The sequence below is a fragment of the Nannobrachium achirus genome, assembly GCF_963921795.1.
Source record: "Nannobrachium achirus genome assembly, chromosome: 5".
NCBI lineage: Eukaryota > Metazoa > Chordata > Actinopteri > Myctophiformes > Myctophidae > Nannobrachium > Nannobrachium achirus.
The window spans coordinates 9,178,226-9,204,984 of NC_137814.1; the positions used below are offsets into that span (position 1 = coordinate 9,178,226).

Genomic DNA, 26,759 nt, shown 5'->3' on the forward strand with positions numbered 1-26,759 from the left:
GGACACACAGGGAACAGTACTGCTGCTAGTGTTGCCAGCTTCTGCGAGAGATGCAAGCAGAAGAAAACAAGAGCACTTCGATCCATTGGATATTATTTTGAAAATTGATTGATTGAAGAATGTATTTATTAGAAGTTTGTATAGGAAACGATACAGTTTCATGACAGTAGGCTACAGTTCACTGGTAGAACAAATACATTTTAATGTGGTGGGTTTCCTTGACAGAGTCACACATGTGATGTGAACATGTTTGAGAACAACCTTAGGGGAAGTCTTCCGTCCCAGAGCGTTTTAAGTTACGAAAACAAGCAACTACAAATACAATTTAGAAACAAGCCCCCCCCAAAAAAATACCAACATTACAAGCAACTTTACAGAAACACAAATGTCGCTTATAATAAGCGGACATGGCAACACTGACTGCTGCTGCTGCAGTCGAAGGCGGGGCGAAAGAGACTTCGCCTGGCCAAAAAGAACAGATCTACAAGCTAACGACCCGTCGCGGTGTGACGCGTCATTTGCTTGTAGATCTGTTTTTTGACGCGCGACACCGTCATACTTGGGATTACAATAACGCAATATACGACGAAGTGAAAACGTAGTAGACTAGTTGTGGCATCTATCGGCCAAGCAACAGGAAAATATACGATAAATAACAACTCAACACTTAATTAAATGTCAACCGTTTCATCTGTTTTGTCACTTTAACGACTTTCATTTATGTGTGCCATTGTTACCATGGGGAAGTCGCTATGGGAAGTCGTCACCCAGCAGCACAAATACAATATTTCTCTTTGTGACACATTATGGTGTTATGTTTCTCCATCCAAGGGGAAGTGATTTTTGTTATCAGTAGAGGGCGGTATTTCACCACACACGACAAATAATGCAACTAACGGATACAACATGAGTGGGCAATCTGGGCATGGCATGGGCACTATTCTGGGCACTCTATGGCAGAGTGGGCACCTCTATGCGAAATTGGCTATGCCTATTTTGTCCAAAAATGTTACAAAATGTGTGTGTTTATTATTTTAAAAAAAAATGTGTGGTTCCTGTGTAAATAAGCAGTAAAGCTTACTATGATCTCCTTTTAGTTTCCTTTTTTTTTTTTACCAGTACCAGTGATTTGTGCTGTCATGAAACTGTAGCCTACTCTTTATTAGCAAACTGCTAATAAACTCTTCAATCAATCAGTGTTAATGGATAGGCTAGTACTATCCATTGACTTTTGCCTTGGTTTACAGTAGAGTAGCCAACGGCTCGGTTCAGATTACATGGTAATTCCATTGTATCATTTCGCGTGCGGTTTATTTTCTCTTCTAGTGTTACATCGTTGCTATAATACCCAATCAAACGAGGGGTTTTCCTCCACGTCACGTTCTTTTTTAAACCCAGCATGGGGGTGTGCGTAATATTTTGAACTGTCTGCCTGAGTGCCTGTGTGTGCGTGTGTGTGCGTGTGAGCTGTGAGTGAAGTAAACTCCCCCAGCATTGCAGCCAGAAAGGAGAGAGTGAGGCACTGTGGGGACACTCAGTCACACTCACAGACAGACTAGAGAAAGTCAGTAAGTCACTATAGTGAAAGTAGCTGTGCAGTGCACTACCAGTCCAGTAGCCTACATAACTTGTCTATAACAACATAACAACAACAACTATAGAGTTCTCCGACATGTCTTTCATTCTGATGAAGAAGAAGAAATTCAAATTCAGGGTAGACTTCGACCTGGAAGAGCTCTCCTCCATTCCCTTCGTCAACGGGGTTTTATTCTGTAAAGTTCGGCTCCTGGACGGCGGCTTCGCCGAGGTGTCTTCTCGGTAAGAAAGAAACCTACTATTTATAGCAACTATTCCTCGCCACGCTGCTGCTGCTGTGCTTATGCTTTTACACATCAGCTGACCAGCTGCCGAAGCAATGTGCACGATGTGGCCTTTTGACCAATTTATTTATTTTAAGTAGGCATTAGCTCCTTAATTGCTATATATATTTAGGACATCCGAAACTCTTGAGTTCATGTTAATGAAATACTACTTTTAAATCCTGGAAACATCCAGCCTTTAAGCTGTAAGCACGGTATGACAACAATGTCTGATTTGCTGTGTGTACAAAGCAAGGAACTGTTCATATAGTCTATAGGAACTACTGTGAATGCATGCATGTTATTCTAAAAGTTACTCCCTGCTCTGCCTACTCTGCATGCTTGTTGGTCAGTGGCTTTCAAAGTGGGTCACGGGGTCGGTCACCCCCAGCTGGGTCCTTGAGGTGGTTCCAGGGGGTCCCCAGCAAAATCAGTTTAACCCTGTACATCGGCAATTGAAAACAGCTGATTTACAACAAGCCCACAACATGTCTCAATGCTATGCTTTTGAGATCTGTATTTGCAAAAAAATCTTGAAAAACATGTTCAAAATCTGGAATAGGCTATTTTAAAAACATTTTAACACCACACATCTTGTATGGGGGGAGGGGGTGGACCCTGGGACAAAATCTTAATGTGGGGGTCCTTGATATGAAAAGGTTTCAGAACCAGTGGTGTATGTAACCAGAACGTGACAGTAATTATGTTGGTTTTCTGTTAGAAAACTAACCATAATTGTTTCAAATGTCCCATGCTAAGAACATTACCGGTGAGGTTTTGTCACAGACCTAAATTGTATTGTACTGTACCATTAATAATTAACAAATGTAAATCAATGCTCATTGATTTTCTTTTGTCTATGTGGCATGCCATCTCTTCATGTTGCCATAACAACGGAGAAAAGAGGAAACTAAACAGTCTTAAAACCACCACCAGGGCTTCAACGGTTGGCTAAAGCAGTTTGTTTAAGATTGAGACCAGGCAGCTCCTGACCAACCACTGACAGGCTAGAGGACCGGGACACTTAAATGAGTCACTGGAAAGAAATGGACATAAAGTGTAGCACATGCCAACCACCAACCCAACGGTTGTGTGTGTGTGTGTGTGCGTGCGTGCGTGCGTGCGACCGTGCGTGCGTGCGTGCGTGTGTGTGTGTGTTTTTGTTTTCTATGCATAGCAACTGCCAGCATGAATGTTCTGGTTTTTCATCCATTGCTCAAATCACATATTTATCTTATTAGTTTGTCCAGAATCGATGTTTCATTGTTATTCATAGTCTGATCTATGTAATAATATTAAATCACTTAAACCCTTTAGTTGGCCGGGGTCCCCCAGGCCTCTATACTAGGTCCTCTAGTATTTGCCTCTACACAAAATATATTTGGCAAAATAGTAGATCTACAAGCTGTAGATCACCAAACTTTCACCCCAGATTCTGGGGTGAGAGTTTGGTGATCTACAAGCTCAGAATGGTGATATATGGTTCAAGTGGTTAAATGCATTTTTTAACCCATATGACCAAAGTTTAGCAGAAGTTGATGTTTGAAAGCAGTATACATCTCACCATTAACTCTCCCAACTTAGAGCTCCAGTGAGCTCTAAGTTGGGAGAAGATAGCTTTTTGGAGTGTTACGTGTGACTGTGACCCTGTTTGTGTTTGAGGTCCCGTCTTGTGTGTTACTGCCAGTGGTGGGAAGATTACTAACATGTTTTACTTAAGTAAAGTAAAAGTATCAAAGCAATACTGCAATGTAGAAATACATTGAAGTAAATGTACAACAGTATTGGCATCAAAATATACTTAAAGTACCAAAAGCAAAAGTACACATTATGTCCCATTTCACAGGTCTCAAATATAATTTATTTTTAATAGCAGATCTACAATGCAACACATAGTGAGCTTGTAGAGAAGTGTAATATAGGGCTGATGTGGTTAATGAATGTTTTGTATAATAATAATAATCCAAATCTACAAAGTAACTAGTAACTAAAGTTTTAGTGGAGTTTGCCTCCAAGATGTAGTGGAGTAGAAGTAAAAGTATTGAAAATAGTAAGTAAATGTACAGTAATTAAGTTACTTTCCACCACTGTGTGCTTGGCCTCTCTCCCATGCAGGGAACCGGTCCAGGCTAACTGTGTGCAGTGGAAGAAGAGATTCTCCTTTGTGTGCAAGATGAGCGCCAACGCGGGGACAGGAGTCCTGGACCCTTGTATGTGCCGGGTGTCTGTGCGCAAGGTATATTTCTATGGATGTCAGCTTAAGCACTGCTTTGTTTTAGGGATGGGACGATAAGCGATATTATCATTTATCGTGATAAAAAAACACTCACGATAATCGTATCGTGGAGATTAACTTTATCGTGAAATCGTCCTCCGTCATGCACTGGGATCAATTCACCTTTTATTTGCCGAGCTGCATATCCTGTATCACTTAAACCCTCTATTGGTAAAACATACTTATAATATATATACTTGATACAGTCTTTTTTTCACTCTCTACCAAATCTCTTTGGCAAAAAATAGCCGATCTGCTATTTCGTCCCAGGAAAATGGATGTTGGGGATATTTTGATTATCGCGATAATATCGTAAATCGCGATTTCTTTGGTCACAATAATCGTGATATGAAATGTTCATATCGTCCCATCCCTACTTTGTTTACACTGCAAACACACATACATACGGTAGTCCCCAAGAGCCTCCTTTCCACAGCAGAGTCACTGTTGTCAAGTGGGGTTTGCCAGGGCTAGGTTAACTGTACACACAGTGAAATCCTCAATGTAACCACATGGACCCGTGAAGGTCTATTTCAGTGGTTCTCAACCAGTGGTCCTTGAGGGGGTTCCAGGTGGTCCCCTTTAGAATGTAAAATCAAACCATTATGGGTCCATTTAATCTCTCAAGAGTTACATGAATTGTTAAATCTGCATTACTTAATGTACAAGGGGTCTGCTTGTTATTTCTCCTATGGTATACAGCATGGAATTGTGGGCAAAATCGTATCCATTGATAACACAATATTCAAAGTCTTGGGTCTGAGAGGCCAAATCTCCTCAAATGGTGATCTTTAGTTCAAATGCAGACTAAATAATGGACCTTAGTTAACATTATCAGAGTTACAAATGGATACATTAACAGAGGATCTAACTGTGTACTGTGTTTATAGCAAATATAGTCTAAATTAGAAATGTTTAAAAATATTTACAACTAGCCCAACTCAATTATAATGATGAAGCATATAATGACAATGTGAGCTCACTAATATGTTTGCTGTCTCTTTTTGTCGTTTCAGGAAATGAAGGGGGGGAAGACTTATACAAAGGTGAAGTGCCTCTTGAAAAGAGAGCAGCCTGACTGACATTTGTATAGCTCAAGTGGTATATGATGCATGTTAGAACATTCTTATCACAAAGTTAATATGATAATGAGTGCTAGCCTCCAAGGGCATTGGGAGGCTGTCTTTGTTAAGGGAGTGTTTGTTTGTTAATGCTTTCAGGCTCAGCTTCCGCCTTTGGTTACTGATTATTTTGTGAAGCAATGAACCTTTCTTTCTGTGTTACACAGTAACACTCACTGAAAAGCATTCAAGCAACCACAACAAAAAAGGTTTTCTACCGTGGGTTATTAAGGGTCCGTGTTTTATAAATTAACACTGTGGTCTAGAGTGAAAGTGAAAGTAGCACTATCCCCCCGTTTGGTATTGTATTTCAGTTTAGGCTTAATTAGTTTTTATAAGTAAAGTAGTTTTAGTTGTGGTAATTGACTAGTTTTAATTTAGTTTGAATTGTATTGATTTCTGCTTAGTGTAATCTTTGTTTTTCGGGTATTAAAGGAAAGTCTTAATTTAGAGAAGCTGTTCATTGTGTTCAAGGTAGAGGATGAATATATGATGACAACATATGATGGTGAAAAGAACGAAAACGGAAGATGATTTTATGTGCAATTCTATTTAGTCTTAGTGGGTTGCTTTTAAAAGTTCTAGTTAGTTTTAGTGAACTAAAGTAATCCTAGTATGTTCTAGAATTCTAGGCTTACTAATACTTTACTATAACTGATAGAGGCTGTTCCAGGAGTCGGATGGAACAGAGACAATTCTAATATCGTTTGTCTACTTTAACTTTATGCAGCTGGGCTTTGCTGACCTGAACCTCTCTGAGTTTGCTGGGTCGGGCAGTACCACGCGCCGATGTCTGCTGGAGGGTTACGACACCAAGCACACCAGACAGGACAACTCCATCCTCAAGGCATGTAGAACTCCTTCCGCAGGAGTGGTTGTGGGAAATGTTTGGTTTTAGTTGTTTCCCAATGGCTCTGTCCTGATAATGTCCAATGATTCTACCTCCTTATCACCGGTTTTAGAGGGAGTAGAAGCTAAAGGAGAACACAATCTAGTGAAAATATTGGGGGGCATTCTTGGCCAGGAAAGATAAGCTAAAACATTCTTTAACTCTTTAAGCCCAATAATCGTTTACGACGCATTGCAACAACAAAAACCTAAGGCAATTGTACAGTAGGGAGGTATAGAGAATCAGTACAGGAAAACACTGTGGCTCCCTGCACTGCAATGCCCCCAACCTAGTGAAGTTTACCATTATACAAGTAAACAGTCTGTAACTAGGGGAGTGAATACCAGGAAAGGCAGGATGATGCATTTAACAACAGCTGTAATGTAATGCTTTGACATGTCAGTGATGAAAGACATGCTCGAACCTGTGATAGACTGTAGGAGAGCATCTGAACTGCCTGGGTCTGAGGAATTAACCACGACATCCCTATCATGTCATATGCATATGTCATTGTATGTCATCATAGGCAAACTTCTTCTTCTTTCAGCTAGTTCCCGTTCCCGTTATGCCCATTGTGACCAGCATGTCATATTAGGTCAAAGCCCCCATGCAGTCAACGAAATATAAAGGGTTTTAGGTGGTTTATGGGTAAACCACCTCGAGGCTTCCCTAAAACAGTTTCTCCATGTCACGAGATTGAAACCCTTAAAGGTTTCAACCCCAAAAAATTACTTTTTCAATCGATTACTCACCCCATGGAGACCTGAATTCATGGCTACACAAAGGAGACTCTTTGTGTCTCCATAGGAAACCACTGCTGGTCATCAAATTATTGGCTTAGTAATGCGACAAAACAAGAAAGTAGCTATGAATTCAAGTCTCCATGACCATGGGGTGAGTAATCGATAGGAAAAAAGTCATTTTGGGTGTGAACTATCCCCTTAACATTACAAGGCAAACAGTGTTGCTATGTCTGCTTATTATTATAAGTGACTTTGGGCTTGTTTGTCTGTAAGGTTGCTTATTGGTAGATTTTGGGCTTGTTTCCTAATGTTATTTAAATCTGTAGTTCTTAAACATTTTCAAATCAGGGACCCCCAACTTAAAGGCCCAGTTCACCTCTGGGACAACAGATCTTATTTTATTGTTGTTTGGGACAAGATCAACACAATCCTGAGTTATTTATTTTTGTGTTCAATTTGTGTTTATATGCTGCATCATATGATGCAAAATGCATCATCATTCATGCTGAAACACTAAAATATCTCAAAACACAGATTAAAATAAGATCTGGTTGTCCCAGAGGTGAACTGGGTCCGTGTTCAGCGGAGCTCGCCTTTGGGTTGCGCCCATGTATTTGTCCACAGACCCCCCCCCCCCCCCCCCCATCTGTCCACAGACTCCCCATCTGAAAATATTTTGTGCCAGGGACCCCCATACAATATTTGGGTTGTTAAAATGTTTCAAAATAAATTATTTTGAAAATAGCAGATGTTTTACATGCGATGCGTTGTGAGCTTGTACATCGGCTATTTTCTAAAATCCAATGAATACAGGTTTAAAGTGCTCATGTGGCCTAGTCACTTCTTTTGGGCTTGTTTTCATAGACCTCTATGCTTAATGTTGCTTGCTATATCAGTGGTTATAAAAACCTTTTCATGTCAAGGATCCCCATAATTGAATCTACAAGCTTGCAGTGAGCTTGTATATCTGCTATTTGTTAACTGTTAAAGTTAGTGGTTACACATCTGTGTAACCACTTCCCACTTTTAATAGTTTTTTATCCTCATATCACACAGGTTGTTATCACCACACAGCTCATGTCTGGAGACCCCTGTTTTAAAACGTAAGGATATATCTTTTCATACCCACCTGTTGCCATTCTCCCACTCTTTCTTAATAAGTACTTAACTCTTAATTAATTGACTTGTAATGTACTGTAATGAACATCTAATGAACTAATAGCAAATCAAGTGTAGACTTCTTCTCACACTGAAACCGCATTCTGTATGTTCTACTTCTATCTGCCCACAATCTGCATATAGTCAGAGTAGACAAACCTGCACAGGAAACTGTCTCCCTCATATCCTGTCTGTCAGCAAACTGAAAAACACTTCACTTTAATCATACTTATCTATACTATAATTTTGCGAATGTCTGAGTGAGTGAGTGAGTGAGTGTCTGTCTGTCTGTCTGTCTCAGCGTTTCTCCTCAGTGGCTGGAGCAATTGATCTGAAATCGCATCACCATCAGCATATGAACACACCTGACATAACTGTGAAGCCCGTTTGTCACTTTCACAAATCGTATGCTGTATATTAGCATTTTTATGGTGTATCTATATTAGCCTACAGTACCTTTTGTGACCACACATGTTAAGGGAGGGGCGCTGTTGTTCAGGCCATGCACAATCACACACAAACCCACACACACGGGGGGGGGGGGAGTGTGTGTGTGTGCAGGCGGGCGGGCGGGGGGGGGGGGGGGGGGGGGGGGTTCTGGCCCTGTTACAGATGTTGTCCAAAATCATGCAGATCGGTACACAGTATCTCTGTAGCCGTTAAATGGAACGGGTATTTCTTACATTGATGCTCCTACATATTAGCATGCAAGCACCAGTTAAAGTTACTTTCCATCCCTCATATACTGTGTGCACAGTGCACATCCCATAACCCACACACTGCACATCATTTCGGAGCTCATATCTTTGAACGGGTAAGGGCTAGTTAACATTAGTTTTTACTTTTAAATAAACACATGTTATTGACAAGGTTTCACGAGTTAAAAGTACCATATACCAGTAATCTGGCATGTTAATGCTTGTTTCATTTCTGGGGCTTCCATTATATGGAAATACACTTAAATGAAACGTGATTTTCTGATTGTTTTAGAAACATTTTGAAAGTTTTCAGACTTTCAGACAAAAAAACAGCTGGATTAAAAGGGTTAAGACAATGTCCCATCCAGAACCAGGGTTAAGACAATGCCCCATGCAGAACTTTGCCACTATTGAAGGAGTGAGCAACAAGGAGCATGGGACCAGCTCAGCACTCACTAGTCATTTTCAGACAAACAAGGGCCAGTCAACCAAGGTCATGACGTGATAAACACACTCCTGGCAGAGCTTAGACCATGTGCTCTTGATCACACCCTCAATCTGCCATTGTTTCACACGCATGTGTGTGCGCGCACGCACACACACACACACACACACACACACACGCACAGTCAGTTACCAAGGAGATGTCTAATGTCTAAACTGTAGAATTGCCCAGTCATTATTCCTCCCACAGAAAGTGACTCATAGCGCGTGGAGGATGTAGGCTACAACGGAGCTCAGTGGGAAAACCTCCGCTCTTCCCCTCTTCTCCCTTTCGTCTCGTCTGTCGTGTTCACTCTCTTCCTTCCTACCATACTACTGTCTCGTGTAACTCAGTAGCTCACATTTAGAGGGGTTTCCTGTCCTTTGGCTATGTCTGCCAAAATGCAGAGGATGTTATGAATTTATGCCCTGGCATATGAAGACGGCGCATTCTGCAAATAGCTGAGCTATTATAAGGCGGATGCAACGCTTTGTGAGCTTGTACCGTAGGTCGGCTATTTTCAGCGTGTGTCATACAAGAAAGTATAAATTAGGCAGAAGAGTTCCAAGTTATCAACAGATTGTTGGTTCTGGTAATGCAGATTCTCTGAACAACTTTCCACTTATAGATTTATAATCGTTATCAGTGAGAGTGAAGCTTTTTCTCGCAGCTCTTGAGACACAGGCCGCCTTGTGTTTTTGCGCTATATGCGGCACACACATTTCTGGAGGACGTCCTTGTCAGTGGACATCCCCAAGTTATCCCCACTGCAGTGCGAGTCGTTGAGAGCTTCCTACAATTCCAAGTGCTTGTCAGGGGGGTCCCCGGTTTCAAGAGCTAATGTGGTTAGCCTGAAAGGTTTGCGAACCCTTGCCCTATGATTGTTTTCCTGTACAGGTTAAAACTTCAGAATGGTAAAACATGGCAGGCAAGCAACAGTAATCAGCTGCAGCAAATAATATTAATAGCTGGGTGTGTTCAATTTAAGAGTGCCCAGAGCCGTGGGTGTGCCAGTGTGCATTGCAATCATAGACAGTAGTCAACATTATTGTCAATGCTTGCATTTTTGGTACACCATAGCCATCGTGAATGATATTAGCTACGTTGCTTACATCCCAGAATACGATAAGATCAGCCTTATGCAGCCTGCTCAAGTAAGTGAGTGACGGGTGATAATGTGGTTGCCTTGCAACATCAAGAGGGGAAAAAGCAGCTGCAAGCTGCTCTGTTTTGCAGACTGCACAAAAACGACTCTGCAAAATGCGTCCTTGTAGCAAACCTTAGCTGACATAACTATACTGCCCTACAAAGGCAGAGTGCAGTAACTACGTTTTCGAATTTCACCAAAAAATGGGTTTAAAAGTGTTAAAGCTTATCAGCCAAATGAGATAAAGATATAAAAGTGATATTACACTGATTGTACATCTGTTCTTGAGGTAATTGTTCATCCCCCAATATCAAGAAGGCTAATTTGACCGTTGGGTGACACAAATAAGTCGGTGTGTCCCAAAACGTAGTTATTGCACTCTGCCTTTGTAGGGCAGTATACGCACATCGACAATGTGTGCTGATCTAAAAGTACTAAACAATTAAAACGTTGTACCCACGTACCAATGATGGTAAAGAGACTAAAGACGGGCGCCTGCTGGCCTACTGGTCCAGGCGCATACCACTTTAGGCATTGCCACATACTGTAGGCATGGATGCCTGACGGCTGTCGCCGGTTCGATTCCAGATCCGGACGACCTTTGCCGCATGCCGCTCCCCATCTATCCCCCCATTTCCTGTCAGTCTACTGTCCTATCCAATAAAACAAATCTTCAAAAAAGAGACTAAAGACTTCTTTATTAATCACTTGTCTTTAACTCTGAGGTCCCTTCGCCCTTGGGATAATAAAGGTATCTATCTATCTATCTAGGTCCCTAATATGTGGGCATATCATTATGGGCAAACATTTTCAAACATGTTCCCACGCAAAAGGGTTCAGTTGGTTAAAGAATACAGAAAGCTTTGCTGTCTGCTTATCGATGCACCTTGTGAAATTGCTGCAACTTGAGGAGTTGTTTAGTAACTGTACCCGTGTTCCCTGTGCAGGCCGCCGTCTACAGCTATGACTCTGGAATCCCACAGGCTGAGGCAGAGTGTCTTAACGAGGACACCAAGGGGGGAGACAACCACCTATCTGTCATCGGTATGTACTGTACTGTAAATACTATAGTACTATTAATATTATAGTACAGAGAGAGAGTACTATCCTATAGGGGAGGTGTGAACACTGCCATTCACTTGGCTTAGAACGATTTTAAAACGCATTTCTTTATAGTTATAGTGCACAGTGTGAATGGCTCTTTACTGACCAGTAGTCATAAGCAGGCATGGCTCAAATAATCCAATAAAGAACAGAAAATGTATCAGTTAAATATATCAGTGTAAACATTTCCAATATTTACAACTTCATCATGTGAATGCCTTTCCATATTATAAAATGAAATGTATGTTTCTTACCGCTGTGTTAACAAACAGCATTATTACATTATTACACAACATCAGTATGTATGCTTGAGTTCCGATAACTTACCATCATCTTCTACTTTATTACCTCAGTTTAGCATTGTTTTAGTGACAGATTATTCGATGATGAACATACTGTAGTGGCCGCTGGTTGCATCCCTAATATGATGATAATGACAAAGGCTGATGCTCTATTTCAGATTCTTCAAGGAAGTCTGCATCCGTCCCTGATGAGCTGGCAGCTTACGGCCACTCTAGGACTTCTAGCTATGCTAGCCAGCTGTCGAAAATATCAGGTAGCATGTAGTACGCACTACAAGCACGCACGCACGAGCGCACACACACACACACTGCACACAACATCAGCATCTCTCACCCTCTTCTCTCCTTCTCTCTCTCTCTCACACTCGCTCTCCCTCTCGTTCTCATACCCAGAAACACATACTGTAATCATAAGAGAAATGCACCACAGACGCTTCAGCATCTCTCTCTCTCTCTCTCTCTCTCTCTCTCTCTCTCTCTCTCTCTCTCTCTCTCCCCCTCTCACTCCCTCTCTCTCTCTTTCTCAAGCACAGGCGCGCTTACACAGAGACACCAGTAACAATCGGTATCAAACGTCTCGCAGGAACAACTACAGAAGCTATGGAGCACTGTTCTTGTGCCCTTAGTTACCTAATAGGTTACCGCACATGAAGTATAAACTGTTCCTGTGTCCTTTGCCTATTATTAGCTCACAGCACATGTAGAGCCGGTGTAAACTGCTCCTGTGTCCTTTGCCTATTTAGCTTACAGCACATGTACTGTAGCGGTATAAACTTCGTCTGTGTCCTTACCTGTAGGTTACAGCACCAACCACTCGCGGTCGTCCAGTTTAACGGAGCTGAGTCACCGGAGGAATCCCTCCGGAAGCTCCGCCTCCACCGGCATCGGCAGTATCCTGGAGCCTGGCGAGCAGGGGGGGGACAAGACCACGCCTCCAACGTCTGTCACCTGCCACCATCACGTCCCCGAACGGCCCTCCACCCCTGCAAAGAGGTATGATAGACCTTACTTGTGATGATCATAGAGCTAGTCTGCATTCAGGCGTATTATTAAAGCCGGTGAGACTGGAAGACCTGTGGTACTGAACAAACTGTATAATATACAATAACAGCTATCAGAATGAAGAGCTATATAACACTTAAAGGCCCACTTCACCTCTGGGACAACCAGATCTTATTGTATTGTTGTTTGGGACACGATCAACACAATCCTGAGTTATTTTTTGTGTTCAATTTTGCATCATATGATGCAGCATGCTGCGTCATATGATGCAAAATGCATCATCATTCATGCTGAAATACTAAAATATCTCAAAACACAGATTGAACACAGAAAATAACTCAGGATTGTGTTGATCGTGTCCCAAACAACAATAAAATAAGATCTGGTTGTCCCAGAGGTGAAGTGGGCCTTTAATATTTTTTCAGGTTGGGATACCAATTTTATCCAATGAAGACGAAGCAAACTTACACGGATAAACAAGTGAAATTGGAAATTATGAAAAGGGGGGGGATATTTTATCCTGAACGGATAATATTGTCCGTTATCCCGACCCCAAAATAATTTCTGTTTACTAAAGAGCTGGAGAGATAGGGAGACTGAGACACTTTATATAGCAATGATTATTATCGGAAAACAGAGCCTTAAAGGTTCCACACCATGCATTTTAAAATAATTAATATCATATTGTTATGTCCCAAAAAAAAAAGAAGAAAAAAAAAAAACGTTTTTCAAAAGGTTTGAGGCTAAATTACCACTCCTGAAGGCTAAATTACTACTCCTGAATACAGAGCCCCTGTCATTTCTGCCTGGCTTTCAGAGCATTTTCAGCTGCAGTACCACCTTGTCCTGAGTGGGAGGACTGCACTATTGAGCCCCAGGCCCTCATCCCAGCTCCTCCCCGCCTCCTGCTCAGGCCTGCCCACCCCCCTCCCCAACCCTTTCCCAGCTCCTCCCCGCCTCCTGCTCAGGCCTGCCCACCCCCCTCCCCAACCCTCTCCCAGCTCCTCCCCATCTCCTGCTCAGGCAGGCCACCCCCCATTTTCGAACGGCAGTATTTCCATATTCCAAGCCTTGCATTTAGATTGTTTCTTTTTAACCTTTTTTTTTGTAACCTCTTTCCATTAGACCTCCCATGAAGCAGCAGTGTTCTGTTGAGCACCAACTGAAGAGAGTGGACGCCACCAGGGTGGATGCTGACGACATCATAGAAAAGATACTTCAGAGCCAGGATTTCAGCCACAGTCTGCTGGACTCCAGCGCGGAGGGTACGTATCGGGGGGGTGTCACACCAAATTCTGGGCCCTGGGTACAAGGATTCACTGCAGATCCCCATGAATGTTCTTCATAGGGGAAGGGGTTTAACCCATTTAGACTGGGAATGCATTATTACGCATTATTTTGTGCTTTAACTATTTAGCACTGAGTGCCGCGCTGCGAGCTTGTAGATCTGCTATTTTTGAAAAATCGAGAAAAGTTGTTTCTATGTCAGTGGTGCTCAAACCTTTTCATGTTTCATTTCATGTGAAGGACCCTCAAAATTATATGTATTTGGCCACAGACCCCAATCTCAAAATATTTAGCTCCAGGGACCCCCAGAAGCAAAATTTTAGTTACAAATGTTCGCTTAAAAAAATACATATATTCAAAGATTTGCACACATTTTCATGACTTTTCAAAAATAGCAGATCTACAAGCTTGCAGCGCGGCACTCGGTGCCACGCCGTGAGCTTGTATATTTGCTATTTTTCAATAGCTAAAGTATAAAATACTTACTGATGCCCCTGGTATGTATACCTACGACAGTTGTCCTTCATTTAGCAGGCGTGGGCGGCACATCACTTGATTGGATTGGACGATGTGGTGTTTCTAGAATAGACAGACCTTTTATTGATACCCCAGGGGCCTTCAGTTGTCATAGCAGCACCACAGTGAGGAGGATGAGACAGAGATAGAGAAGAGGCTCAGAATAGGTTTGCTCTCCCATTCTCAACCTGTGGGCCAGGGCCCACTGGTGGGCCACGAGCGTATTCCAAGTGGGCCGCCAAATAATTGGCAAATAATTGGCGAATATTTATGGTAAATTATAATATAACATTAATAATGAATATTAAGGTCATAGCATGTACCGGTAACTCTGCCCTGTGTTTACATATCAAAATGTAAAAAAGAATTACCCATCATTCCCCCTATACCAGTAGTTAATATCAGCCACTGGAGTATTGCGGTCGTGTTTACTTACAAAATCACACCAGTGCTCTCTTCGCATGGTATCAAACACGACATACGTGCATATCTCCTTGTATGGGTTGTTATGTCCGTGAAATCAGCTGTGGGGATGTCGGTCTCTGCATACTTTCTATGGCGTTAGTCTTGTGTGACGTCTCATACAGCATACGGTGCTCATACGGACATAGGGACATAGGTAGCCTGGAACCAGACCAATCCGCCTGGGCAAAGAAACTTGCCCTTGGCAAATATGGGTCTGGCTCACTCTATTGTGAATCCATTTCCTCTCCCCCAAAATGTGGGGGAACCAATCAGGGCCCAGACTAATATCCGATACACAGTGAGGAATTAGTATGAACAACGCCAGGCTAGGACATAGGGACCTACACACAAAGCCACACGTAGGAGCGGGATCCAGAAATGTTTGGGAAGCACTGGAATAGGTGGTAGGGTTACACTAGTTGAAATAGGATAACAAAGAACAGTATAACAAGATTACTTAACATCATACCATGCCCTCTGCGTATGGGCTGGTCACGTATGCATAACATAAACAAGTAGACAGAAATAGAGGCAACAGTATCATGTGCATTCCTCTGTCACCAATAAAAACGGCATAAACATAGACTCAAAGATCTAAATACTGACCTGGCCGTCTGCAATCTGTACTAATCGAGTTAGCACATAGGGTATGAACCAATTGCAGATATAAATATCTTGTGCAATCTTTCACCAGTAAAAATGGCATAACATTAATATACTACACATGTATACTATGTACTATGCATGTCAACAGAAGCATGGATCAATATAATAAACATAGTCACTGTCATAATGTAGTATCAATCACATGCATGTAGTATCAATCACATGCATACATACGTACAGTAGTACATAGTTCATATGTGAATATAGTAGATATACTATTTGTACAGTAGAGCTTTAAACAAAAGAATGGACTGTACTTGTTGATGTGGTTTTCTCCACAGCTGTTACTTACTATACAAAATACAGTATATTACACCAGTAAGACTCCCTAATCGGGAGATAAGCGACCGTCAGGTCGCATGTATACATACATGCAGCATCATGGTGGCGCTAGAACAAGGGCATGTGAGAAATCAGGGGCGGAGGTTGTGGTTTGCCAGCCAAGGAGTGTGTGTACAAAATCCGGTCAGTGATTACCTAGAGAAAGGAATCTAATTCAAGCCATGGTTTATTGTCTGCTTACTCCCTAGTGTACGGTAATCCTGTCAATAGCCATCCATTTTTATATTGCCTTACTGTAAGTGTGAGTCATATTCATAGCATGACCTTGTACTGTACAATTGATTGAGCGTATCCTGTGTGTGTGTGTGTGTGTGTGTGTGTGTGTGTGTGTGTGTGTGTGTGTGTGTGTGTGTGTGTGTGTGTGTGTGTGTTGCTACAGAGGAGGGGCTCAGGCTGTTTGTTGGACCTGGTGGAAGCACATCGCTGGGAAACCAACACAGCAGGTGGGTGTGATGTTATTGTTATGTAACTCACGATATGTGTGGGGTGGGCGCTACACTGTATAAATTAACAATGTTTTGACAATAACTAACTGTGGTAATAATCAATCCGTTTCTTTGACAACAATGCTTTATAGCAGTCTTTCTCAAACATGCTTTTCTTGAAGGACTTTCAAGGACCCCCCCAATAACTCTGAGAGTGGTTCCATCTAGTTTCCATTCGGGTCTTACGTATTCAATGCTTTACAGTATCTGACAAACAAAATCTTAAAATATAATTATGTTGTAAGTATATGATTTTTGTTAGCAAATGTTGTGGTAATCCCTGTCGAATGTTATGGCCGATGTACCTGTATACTCGAATCTTTTTCGGTTCGGCTCTGTACCCTACCTGTGTCACTGCAGCCTTACCCGTTTATGCATTTACAGTCAGGCCTTCATTTATAATCTGTATGGCCGAAATGTCATTTGAAGCTTGACCAATCCTCAAGCTTCTACCAAACGTAGAGGATTAATTCCAGACAGACAGACGGAAAGAAAGACAGACAGACAGACATTCAGTCGATTAATAGTTCTTGATTATCTGGTCTTTGAGTAGCCAATTTTAGAGGCAAATATTAAAAACATTGTATTTATTGAGGCCTTTAGCTTTTAGAACAGATATACCCATTACCCATGCTTGTTGTCTCCTGTCAGCTAACTCACACTCTTCTCTCTCTCAGGGTTGTAGCTGGGGCCTACCAGCAGGTGGTCATTAAGCGCTAAGGCTCAGGAACCTGTGTGTGTCGGTCAGTAAAGGGTGCCACACTACTCGAGGGGACACCGGTGTTGGAGGACCAGGGGAGATGAGGGTGCCATTGGCGGTTGTCGGCTGTCTCGCTCCAGGAACAACTCTGACCTGATACACGACCCAACTCCATTTGACCCACAGCCACAGCACTTGTGGAACACCAGAGCTCTCTAGTGTTCAAAGAGGGAAATTCAAGGCAACATTTCTAGATCAGCTTTAAGATCTGCGAGGTAATCGGTACATTATAGGGACATTTACATGTGTCTCACCCTGCCTTTCTCGCTCATTGACGTGGAAGGAATATCAGTGAATCACAGCGCTACGCCCCATCCACCTACAAAGACTCTGTGAAACACTTTGAAAAATTTGAAAGATCTTTTATTGTTACATGATACGTCTTATATACGAGTGCACATGCACATCAAGTGTAACATGATTTGGTTATGCTTCCTCAACATTGTAGCAGCAGTGAAAACAACAACAAAGAAATGATAAAGAATAGCAACAATAGTAAGACAAATTACTTAACATCTATGCAATTAAAAAACAGATAGGCTAACCAAATCAGTTTAACACTATGTGGGCTGAACCTTTGGTTTAATATATGTTTATTTTGTTGTTATTATTATTATTATTATATTTTTGTTTTACTTTGTTGCAGTGGACACATTTTGAGGGTACAGTAGCAAGTGCTAGACGGTGGGAGGGGTTCCACCTGTATCATTCAGGTGATAATATCACAACCAGGTCTTCTCCGTTGTCCCACTAAGATCAACAAAAGTTAAAGACGACTCGGCAGGAAGCGGGGAGAGTCACTCGTACAGTCGTACCCCTTTCACACTGAATCAATGACCTAGGAAAGACCCCGCGTTGCTCTGTTGGTGTCCGAGGGTCAAGGCATGTTATCTCACTCGGCTCGGATGTGAAAGGGGAACATGGGTTACAAAACACCAGTTTCAGTTAAGAAACCTTATTGGGTTATGATTCAGAGGCGTACTAGGAACACTGCATAGAATCAGAATCAGCATGGCGTGACATCACTAAATCCTTTCTCATATGAACTCTGAAAAATGTCGAGGGAATCAGGTCGGGACATTGTGTTGGCCTTTCATTCACACATGTAGCACACAACAAGAGTTTATCCGTTGCAAATGCATTCAGACCTGCAAATAAACCGGTTATTTAATGCAGGGGGTGGGGCCTTAGCGGGGGAGGAGTGGGACCGGACATAACGCAGAAATGTTGCTGAAATTCGCTACCACTAGTAGAACAAGAAGCACTTTAGTTGTGCGCCGGTGTCGCATCCCGGAAATGCGTTACGAGCTTGTAGAACAGTTCTTTTCAGTGTTGATGACAGGCCAAACTGCCAAATTGTGTGTCACTGACTACCAGTGTATATTTCGTTATTTTGATGTTGGTAATATCTGAAGACATGAAGAAGCAGCAAGGATGTTGGCTGCAGCAGTCTAGTTATAAGAATTGTTTCTGTGTGAAGGAGAAAGTGATGCGTTTAAGCATCATGCAGTGTCCTTGTTTTGGATGTTGATATCTTTGTGTGTGTGTGTGTGTGTGTGTGTGTGTGTGTGTGCGCGCGCGCGCAGGCACGCGCGTGTGCGTGTGGTGGGTTGTCTCTTACTGATAACTCTATAATTAAGTGTAAATAATACCTCTCCGCTACGAGCAAATATTTTTGGCATTAGTTATGTTACTGAGACAGGTCACATGTGGTTTTGATATCGGTTACTGGTATTCGTATATGTTCTTTTTAATATTGAAAGATTGTTAATTACATGCAGCATATTTCTAATTAAATCATTGTTGTTACTGTAAATAAATATATATTCTGGATAATTTCATAATGTTGTTGGGTTGTTTTGTTCTTCAATTTATTATGGTATTTCCACAATCTTTTGGCAGAAAGGTGTGTGTGTGTTTGGGGGGAGGGGGGGACATTTTGGATGATTTTGTAAGGTTGGTTCTTTGATTTTGCGGACCCTACTGCAATACAAGGGGAAATAAAAAACAAACAAACCATGGTATTTCAACAAGCCAGCTCTCCCTCTCCCCTGTGGCAATCCCCCAGAGAACCGTTTCAGTCAGAGCAGTATAATCAGAGAGTGGTGTCACCGCGGGGTCAGAAACAGCGCTGGTCACGTGGTTCATTGTCACTTTACACCTCATAGACTTCAATGCATTTTGTAAACTTCCGGTTGGCCGTTTGTCACTATACGCCAATAGATGTGTGCGTAGAAGACCTGGCCCCATGAAGTGAACGGGAGTGACGCAACTCTCCATTCTAGGGCTCTGGTTTCAGTTACCAACAGTTTCAGTTTACTAACAGTTTCAGAATAGTTTTATGTCAAGATCTCCAGAACTTACCTGTACAGTGTACAACTATGAAGTGACAATAAAACGGTCTCTATCAAGTGAAAAGCTATCTTGCAATTTAATTTGCTTTTACTTTACGCACAAATACAGATAATGATGGTACTTTTATTTATATCTTCAAATTCCACCCTCAAGGCTCAGACAGTCTGGTTTCCCTTTCTCAATACAGCCCTGCCGTTCCATCATTCCTCCCCTTCCAACCCCCTTCCAATCCACAGCTCATCTTCTGCCCCCACAACCGACCCCCTCTTGATAGATGAATCTGAATACACTGTCTTTAATACAATCAAATGTGTATATTGTACATTGTAATCTAACTAACATGGATTACCCTTTTCCACCAACAAATAAATAGTAGTGCTACTAGATCATCTTTACAGTCTTGATTGATTTACTACTACTTTATTAACAGTTTGCAAATGGCATAGTGGTGCGATTATACAATGGTGCTAAAGGGATAACACAAAAAGCCCTAAATAAAGGCTTGTTTCCATTGTGGTCATTAGGGAATTTATTTAGGGTATCAGGGACAGGGGGGTATTATAAGTGAGCTTTTATTTCTAGAAAATAGCTGGCCCGATAGTTACGTAACGTAACGCTACGTACTCCACAGTTGGTTGAATGACGTACAAATTACGTTTTTTTGCACTTACCGCTCCAGCGACAGAATCCCACAGCTGTAGGGAAAACTGGGCCGTGATTGGACAATCTGCTTTCCTAGCAACCACTGAAGATTCCGATAGGTATAAAACGGTTGCTTGGCAACTACCTATCCAATCAGCTGACCACTACTGTCCCTGCGGACGATGGGATATCCTATCCAGTATCCTGCTCCTCCTCCACTGTTCAGTTCAGTGAGTGCAGCAGCTCAATCGACTCGTTTGCGTTGAGCAGCCATCTATTTTTACGACCGCGGGAATTCATCAGCCACATACACCCGTCAATTAAACGTTCCCTTGAGATTTTCCGACGCCCTCGACGATTGAACATCGAACATTGGACGTCGATGGGGTTCTGAATCGGAGCTACAGCGGACAGTGGAAGCTCGGACGCGGCGTGGTGGTCGGTGGATCCATCCCGAGCCATAATGGCTAACGTCGTAGCACAGGCCGTTAGCATTAGCAAGCCGCCAGGCGCTGGGAAACATGGCAATAATTTGCCCCTGTGGGGCAACGAGAAGACCATGAACCTGAACCCCATGATTCTCACCAACGTGCTGTCCTCCCCCTACTTCAAGGTGCAGCTGTACGAGCTCAAAACCTACCACGAGGTCGTGGACGAAATCTATTTCAAGGTAACGACCACAACCTGAACTGCTAGTCGACATCTCCTCGACGGCTAGTTCATGCTAGCTAGCATGCTAACTAGGTTGGTGTTGGTTAACTTACACGAAGCTAATAGTTAGCAATCTTGCTAACGTTGCTGTGTATAAAGTAAATGTGAAATGATACAATTGTAGGTATGGAATAATGTGTACAAAACCCCTAGCTGGTAGAGTATGTGTTCATTTGTGTATGTAATGTTATGTAACCCTATTGTGTATGTGTGTGTGTGTATGTATTATAAATAGTGGATGTGTGGTAACATTTACACTGTCAGTAAAATGTAGAAACAACAGAGCTAAAGGCCCACTTCACCTCTGGGACAACCAGATCTTATTTATTGTTGTTTGGGACACGATCAACACAATTCTGAGTTAATTTTTGTGTTCAATCTGTGTTTTGAGATATGTTAGTATTTCAGCATCACTAGTGATGCATTTCGCATTATATGATGCATCATATGATGCAAAATGCATTACTAGTCATTGAGTAGGCAATGTGCCCTGTTAGACACCGACCGGTGTTGTTGTGCTTGCCGAGTCATTGATAGATTGCATCTTTGCAGCCTGTTGTTTATTATTATTTAAATTAATTATTCCCCACTTCACAGGTGACTCACGTCGAGCCTTGGGAAAAGGGAAGCCGAAAGACTGCGGGCCAAACTGGAATGTGCGGAGGGGTAAGTTAGAAGTACGTGATTTCTGCCCTTGCTCCAGTCTTCCCCTTGTTTCGGGGATATATTAAATAGCCTGGCTGCTATCCATCCATGTGTTCCTCTTCAACCCAAACCACTATCAAACTCATGATGTGCTTACCGGGTATTTGTCTTTCCTAAATCTTTTAACAGGTGCGTGGAGTCGGGACAGGGGGTATTGTTTCGACCGCTTTCTGTCTACTCTACAAACTGTTCACCCTCAAGCTGACAAGAAAGCAGGTGATGGGGCTGATAACTCACACCGACTCGCCCTACATCAGAGCACTAGGCTTCATGTACATAAGGTATTGTTGCTTTTTACGTTTTGGAACGGCATTACCAAATACCAATGTCGGCATTGTACTTTGCTTGAATGTATGCATGTCAGACTGCAAAGATGGTTTCATTGGTCCTGCATGCTCATGTACCGCTGCTCTTGTTTTCAAACAGATATACTCAGCCCCCTCCAGATTTGGTGGACTGGTATGATGGCTTCCTGGATGATGAGGAGGTATGTCGCCACGGGTAATCATTTAACATTTCTTCTTATATCAGTGTAACAACGCAAGAATTGCATGACACACGTTTTTCAAAGCTGTCCCCACTCCCACCCTGTTGTGATGCTCATAGCTGATTTTTCACCTTTGCCTTCATTTGGCTTAATTGTCCCCCAGTTCCAGTCCTCTAAAGTCGAGTAGTTAGGTTACTTGCTCACTACTGCGCTGCCGTTTTTCTTACCAGGGTAAGTATATAAGTGATTCAGAGTACATTGTATAAGCCAATGTGATCTGAAGGCATGCTCTCTTGTCTTTGACAATACATCATCAAGACTTGTTGCACAACAATAAACTTGTATCAAGCATACACATAAAACGGACATCTCACACATAACCATTACATTTATTATTTTGTTTATTTATATATGAAAGCTAATTTGAATTCCAGGCTGTTGCAACCAGGCCTAATTTCATCATGTTCTAATGCAATATATTTGAACTGATCATATGACGATCCTACCCAACTGGCTAATTCCCCTGTTCTTTTCTTTAGATGCCCAATGTGCAGCAGGTGAATTGGAAATTGTATCTCAGCACTGTTGGTTTGCGTGTGTGAGTGCAAAACGGCTGTTCTCTACCATATAAGAATTGATTTACTGTTCAACTGGTGTGCAATTACCTACCTGCTCCAATCTGTACTTACATTGTGGGATAGCTTTTCTACATGGCAGCTGTCTAAATAGGTAATTTTGATGGACCGAGAAGGAAGACGAGGTTTCCCATCGCTTCTTTCTTTGGCAGAATGGGGTTGTGTGTCAGTCTTTTTGAATACACCCCCCTTCCCTTCATTTCTGGTGTTAAATTACAGGATGGATCTAATTATAAAATATACTAGAATATTTAAGCACTATAACTGGGCCTTCCTGTTTTGGGCATGTCATAATGGGCTCAAATTCGAATTAGATCTAAAGATCTACTATTGATTGGCTTTTTTTGTTGTAGTTGCTGTTTTTGGCATACAGCATAAGTGGTTATACTTAGAAGTTGAAACGGAAACGGACACAATAATTTCACCTGATGAGTGCTCACTTTGTAAATACAGATACCGGGGACAGCCAGTCAGTTCAGATAAGACAAAACACTTTTGCCGTTATATTTCTCTTTATGTAGAATTAATACAATGTATATTTTTATTAAAAAGTTTGAAATATTAAGCTAGATGAACAGAGGTGAAGGTTCAGTACTTGGTCATCACACATTTGGATCCAAGGCAAGAATTAATCGAAAAGGGAACCAGTGAGCTTGGTTGAACAATTATCTTTGTTTGCTGACGATTATGGTAAGTTGCGCGTGGCTCATCCTTGTCTTCTCCATCTCCAGGAACTTGACGTGAAGGCCGGAGGCGGCTGTGTTATGTCCATTGGGGAGATGCTGCGCTCCTTCTTGACCAAACTGGAGTGGTTCTCCACTCTGTTCCCCCGTATCCCAGTTCCTGTGCAGAAGATGATCGACCAGCAGATGAAGGCCCGGCCTCGCAAGGTCCCTGAGAAGGAGGTGCAGGAGGAGGAGGTGGAGCCCGTGGCTGTGGAACCAGGGAGGCCAGCAGAGCGCCCCCACCGCTCTAGGTAACCCGCTATTGTTTGGACTAATACTGGATTTTTCTGTCTGATATTGATATGATATTGGGGAGGAGAACTGGAGTCTAAACAGGCCCACTAGCACCACCTAGATGCCATGCTATTACCCACAAGCAACTGGACACAAGTGGTTTGAAATAGCTTAAAATAGTGTTAGTGTTTGCTGATTAGACAATTTGATAACACTGTAGGCATGGCGGAAGACATTTTGATTGACCCCAGTCTCAATTAATTTTTCTTCGCGCACCCGATGAAGAGACGGGACATTTTCATTGTAAAAGAAAGATCATTTTATTTGGACTTGACATTGCGGAAGAAAGGGATTAGTCATGTAACATTACTTATGAAATACTATAAAACAGGTGAGTTGTCTCAGTTTCAGAGACAGATTGAGTGTAAGCACAGATTTTATTGCACCTGTTTGGGTGGGACAACTGAGACAAGGATTTTTTTTTAATGATTAGTTCATAGGATTGATTGCATAATCTTAACTCAATTCAAAACACAGTATATAGAAAAGACAATAATTTGTTTTGAAACTAATTTGTAATTCTACAGATTACCGAGTCTTGCAACTAGCTTCAATGGAAGATGGTGTTTGCTTTACATTGTACATGATTACATTTAATTACTGAAATGGGTACCATCTTCATTTTGTGTTGGCTCAACATGGATCACTCTTTTAATAATGTTATCCTTTTCCATCAGGACCCCCAGACGGACACCAAGCCCCAGGAGATCTCCCAAACGGTCGAGGAGCAGAAGCCACCACCGTGAAAAAGAACGCCACGGTCCCAGCTTTGACCGTGAACTGGAGAGGGAGCGAGACCGACAGAGAAAGGAGAGGGAAGGTACTGGTACTGGAAAGGAGAGGGAAGGTACTGGTACTGGAAAGGAGAGGGAAGGTACTGGTACTGGAAAGGAGAGGGAAGGTACTGGTACTGGTAGGGACAGAGACAGGGAGAGGGGAGAAAGGGGGGACAGGGAGAGACGACGGTCACGTAGCGCAGAGAGAAACATAGACCGGCGCGAACGCCGCAAAAGTCGCAGCGGCAGCCGGGAACGAAAGAGCGAGCGCAGAGACAAAGAGAGGGACGTAGGGGAGAACGACAAGAGCAGGAAGAAGGACAGGGATCACCATAAAGACAGGGGCAGCGACAGGGACAAGAAGAGCAGGGTGGAGACTGATGAACGGAGACACAAAGATGACAGGGAAAGGCACAGGGAGGAGAAGAAGGCCAAGCGCTCCAGCCGGAGCAGGAGCAGAGAGAAGAGGCACAAGGGCAGCAGAACAGAGGGCGGAGAGGAGAAGAGCAGGAAAAAGGAGGGTAGTCACAGCCGAGAGAAGGACAGAGACAGAGAGGCAGAACATCGCTCTCACAAACGCAGCCACAGCAAAGATAAGAGCCATCGGCAGCGAGAGTCCAATAATGAGCACGGTAAACATGGTGAACGTCGAAGGAGCCAGAGCATCGACAAAGCATCCCCTTAATGCAATATTGTTTTCTACGCCCCCTGTTTCTCTCTTTCTCTTCCATTTCTACTCGATCGTCTAGGCTGTCACTTGTGTTTAAAAGAGCTGAAATGTTAGCACGGCAAAACACCTGGATGTCTACTCTGGCCAATGCAATTATTGTGTTGAAACTTTCAGCCTTTCTCAGCTCTCTTGTCTAAACTATTGTTAGTCAACAGGGATTTGAAACGAAAGGCATTTTAATTTTCTAATGGCTCATTTGTTTTTGGGTTTGTTCATTTTGTTTTCAACCTTGAAGTTCCTTGGCTTTGTACATAAATGGATCTGAATGTTTAAATCCTCTAGAGCAGCCTGGGGGGACAGTTTGTACCATGCAGTGAGCCCTGCTGACATTGTGTTATTGTGACATTGAGTTATTGCTCTGTTGTATTTTGTTTTCTAATAAAAAATATAAAAAACTATGAACTTTTACACAAGGACTTGTGTCAGATTATTTTAAAGGACAACTTTTTTCTTTTTTTTTTAAACAAGGGTTCATATTTCAGATTGTAATTAGAGAAAAGAAAAGATGGGGAAAAATGAATACCATTCTTAAAGATCTTAAGAATGGGATTATTGTGCCTAAAAAGACATTTAGCCACTTGCACGCATGCCCCCAACCACTGAAATCAAAGTCATTCAAATCGCTAAAACGATAGAAAGCAGTAAATGAAAACATTTTAACACATAAACTTGCCACAAAAAGTTCAGAAATCTAACTTTGGTCGATTATATCTCCCCTTTAATAAACCCAAATGGTATTGTGTTTTATATCATTTTTATCGTTGATTTGTCACCTTTACAACGAAGTACAGCTTGTAAGCATCGGGCATTTGAGGCATGAGCTACACAGCCAAATGTGTGGGTAGCACCGACCAGAATTTTGCCAAAATGGCTTGCAATATACTGTTCTGCTGGCATTTACTCTCATTTTGGGCTTCCCTGACACTGAGCTTAACATTAATAAAGTGTAAAAATTGCCAATATGTGTTGTTTTTTTCAATGCCCCAAGTAACAAAGGTGAAGACAGTAAGACCAAAAGAACAGTATTGCAGGCCTGCCAGGCCATTTTGACAATTTTTAGAGGAGCGCTACCCACACGTTTGGCTGTGTTTCTCATTCCACGAATGCCAGATCCTTACAAACTGTACCTCATTGTAAAGGTGACGAATCAACGATAACAATGATATCAAACACAATACCATTTGGGTTTATTAAAGGGGAGATATAATCGACCAAAGTTAGATTTCCGAAATAAAGGGGGGATATAATGGACCGAATGTTGGCAAATTTTGGGTCAGCGCAACCCACACGTTTGGCTGTGTAGCTCATGCCTCGAATGCCCGATGCTTACAAGCTGTACCTCGATGTAAAGGTGACAAATCAGCAATGAAAATGATATAAAACACAATACCATTTG

The 26,759-nt window shown here is 42.2% G+C and overlaps 1 protein-coding gene and 1 pseudogene across 2 annotated transcripts; both read left to right on the top strand.

Moving 5' to 3' along the window:
- The first annotated feature begins 1,574 nt into the window (after window positions 1-1,574).
- On the top strand, window positions 1,575-18,460 carry LOC308285492 (EEIG family member 2-like; annotated as a pseudogene). Its single transcript, XR_013963339.1, has 11 exons — window positions 1,575-1,818; window positions 3,975-4,095; window positions 5,151-5,180; window positions 5,986-6,102; window positions 7,944-7,990; window positions 11,322-11,418; window positions 11,939-12,034; window positions 12,578-12,773; window positions 13,908-14,047; window positions 16,438-16,501; window positions 17,221-18,460. The product of XR_013963339.1 is annotated as an EEIG family member 2-like (transcript).
- Window positions 18,461-20,548: 2,088 nt separating this feature from the next.
- Window positions 20,549-25,699, top strand: prpf38b (pre-mRNA processing factor 38B). Its single transcript, XM_080725433.1, has 6 exons — window positions 20,549-20,970; window positions 21,609-21,677; window positions 21,846-21,997; window positions 22,143-22,203; window positions 23,570-23,814; window positions 24,535-25,699. The coding sequence occupies exons 1-6, from the start codon at window positions 20,764-20,766 to the stop codon at window positions 25,316-25,318; spliced, it is 1,518 nt and encodes a 505-aa protein (XP_080581559.1). The 5' UTR covers window positions 20,549-20,763; the 3' UTR covers window positions 25,319-25,699.
- Window positions 25,700-26,759: the final 1,060 nt, after the last annotated feature.

What these genes read in the sequence shown, in the direction of transcription:
- prpf38b (XM_080725433.1), top strand. Translation starts at nt 20,764, where the DNA reads ATGGCTAACGTCGTAGCACAGGCCGTTAGCATTAGCAAGCCGCCAGGC. An exon ending in TGGACGAAATCTATTTCAAG is followed by an intron (nt 20,971 to 21,608) that starts GTAACGACCACA and finishes CCCACTTCACAG; the next exon opens with GTGACTCACGTCGAGCCTTG. An exon ending in GCTTCCTGGATGATGAGGAG is followed by an intron (nt 22,204 to 23,569) that starts GTATGTCGCCAC and finishes CTCCATCTCCAG; the next exon opens with GAACTTGACGTGAAGGCCGG.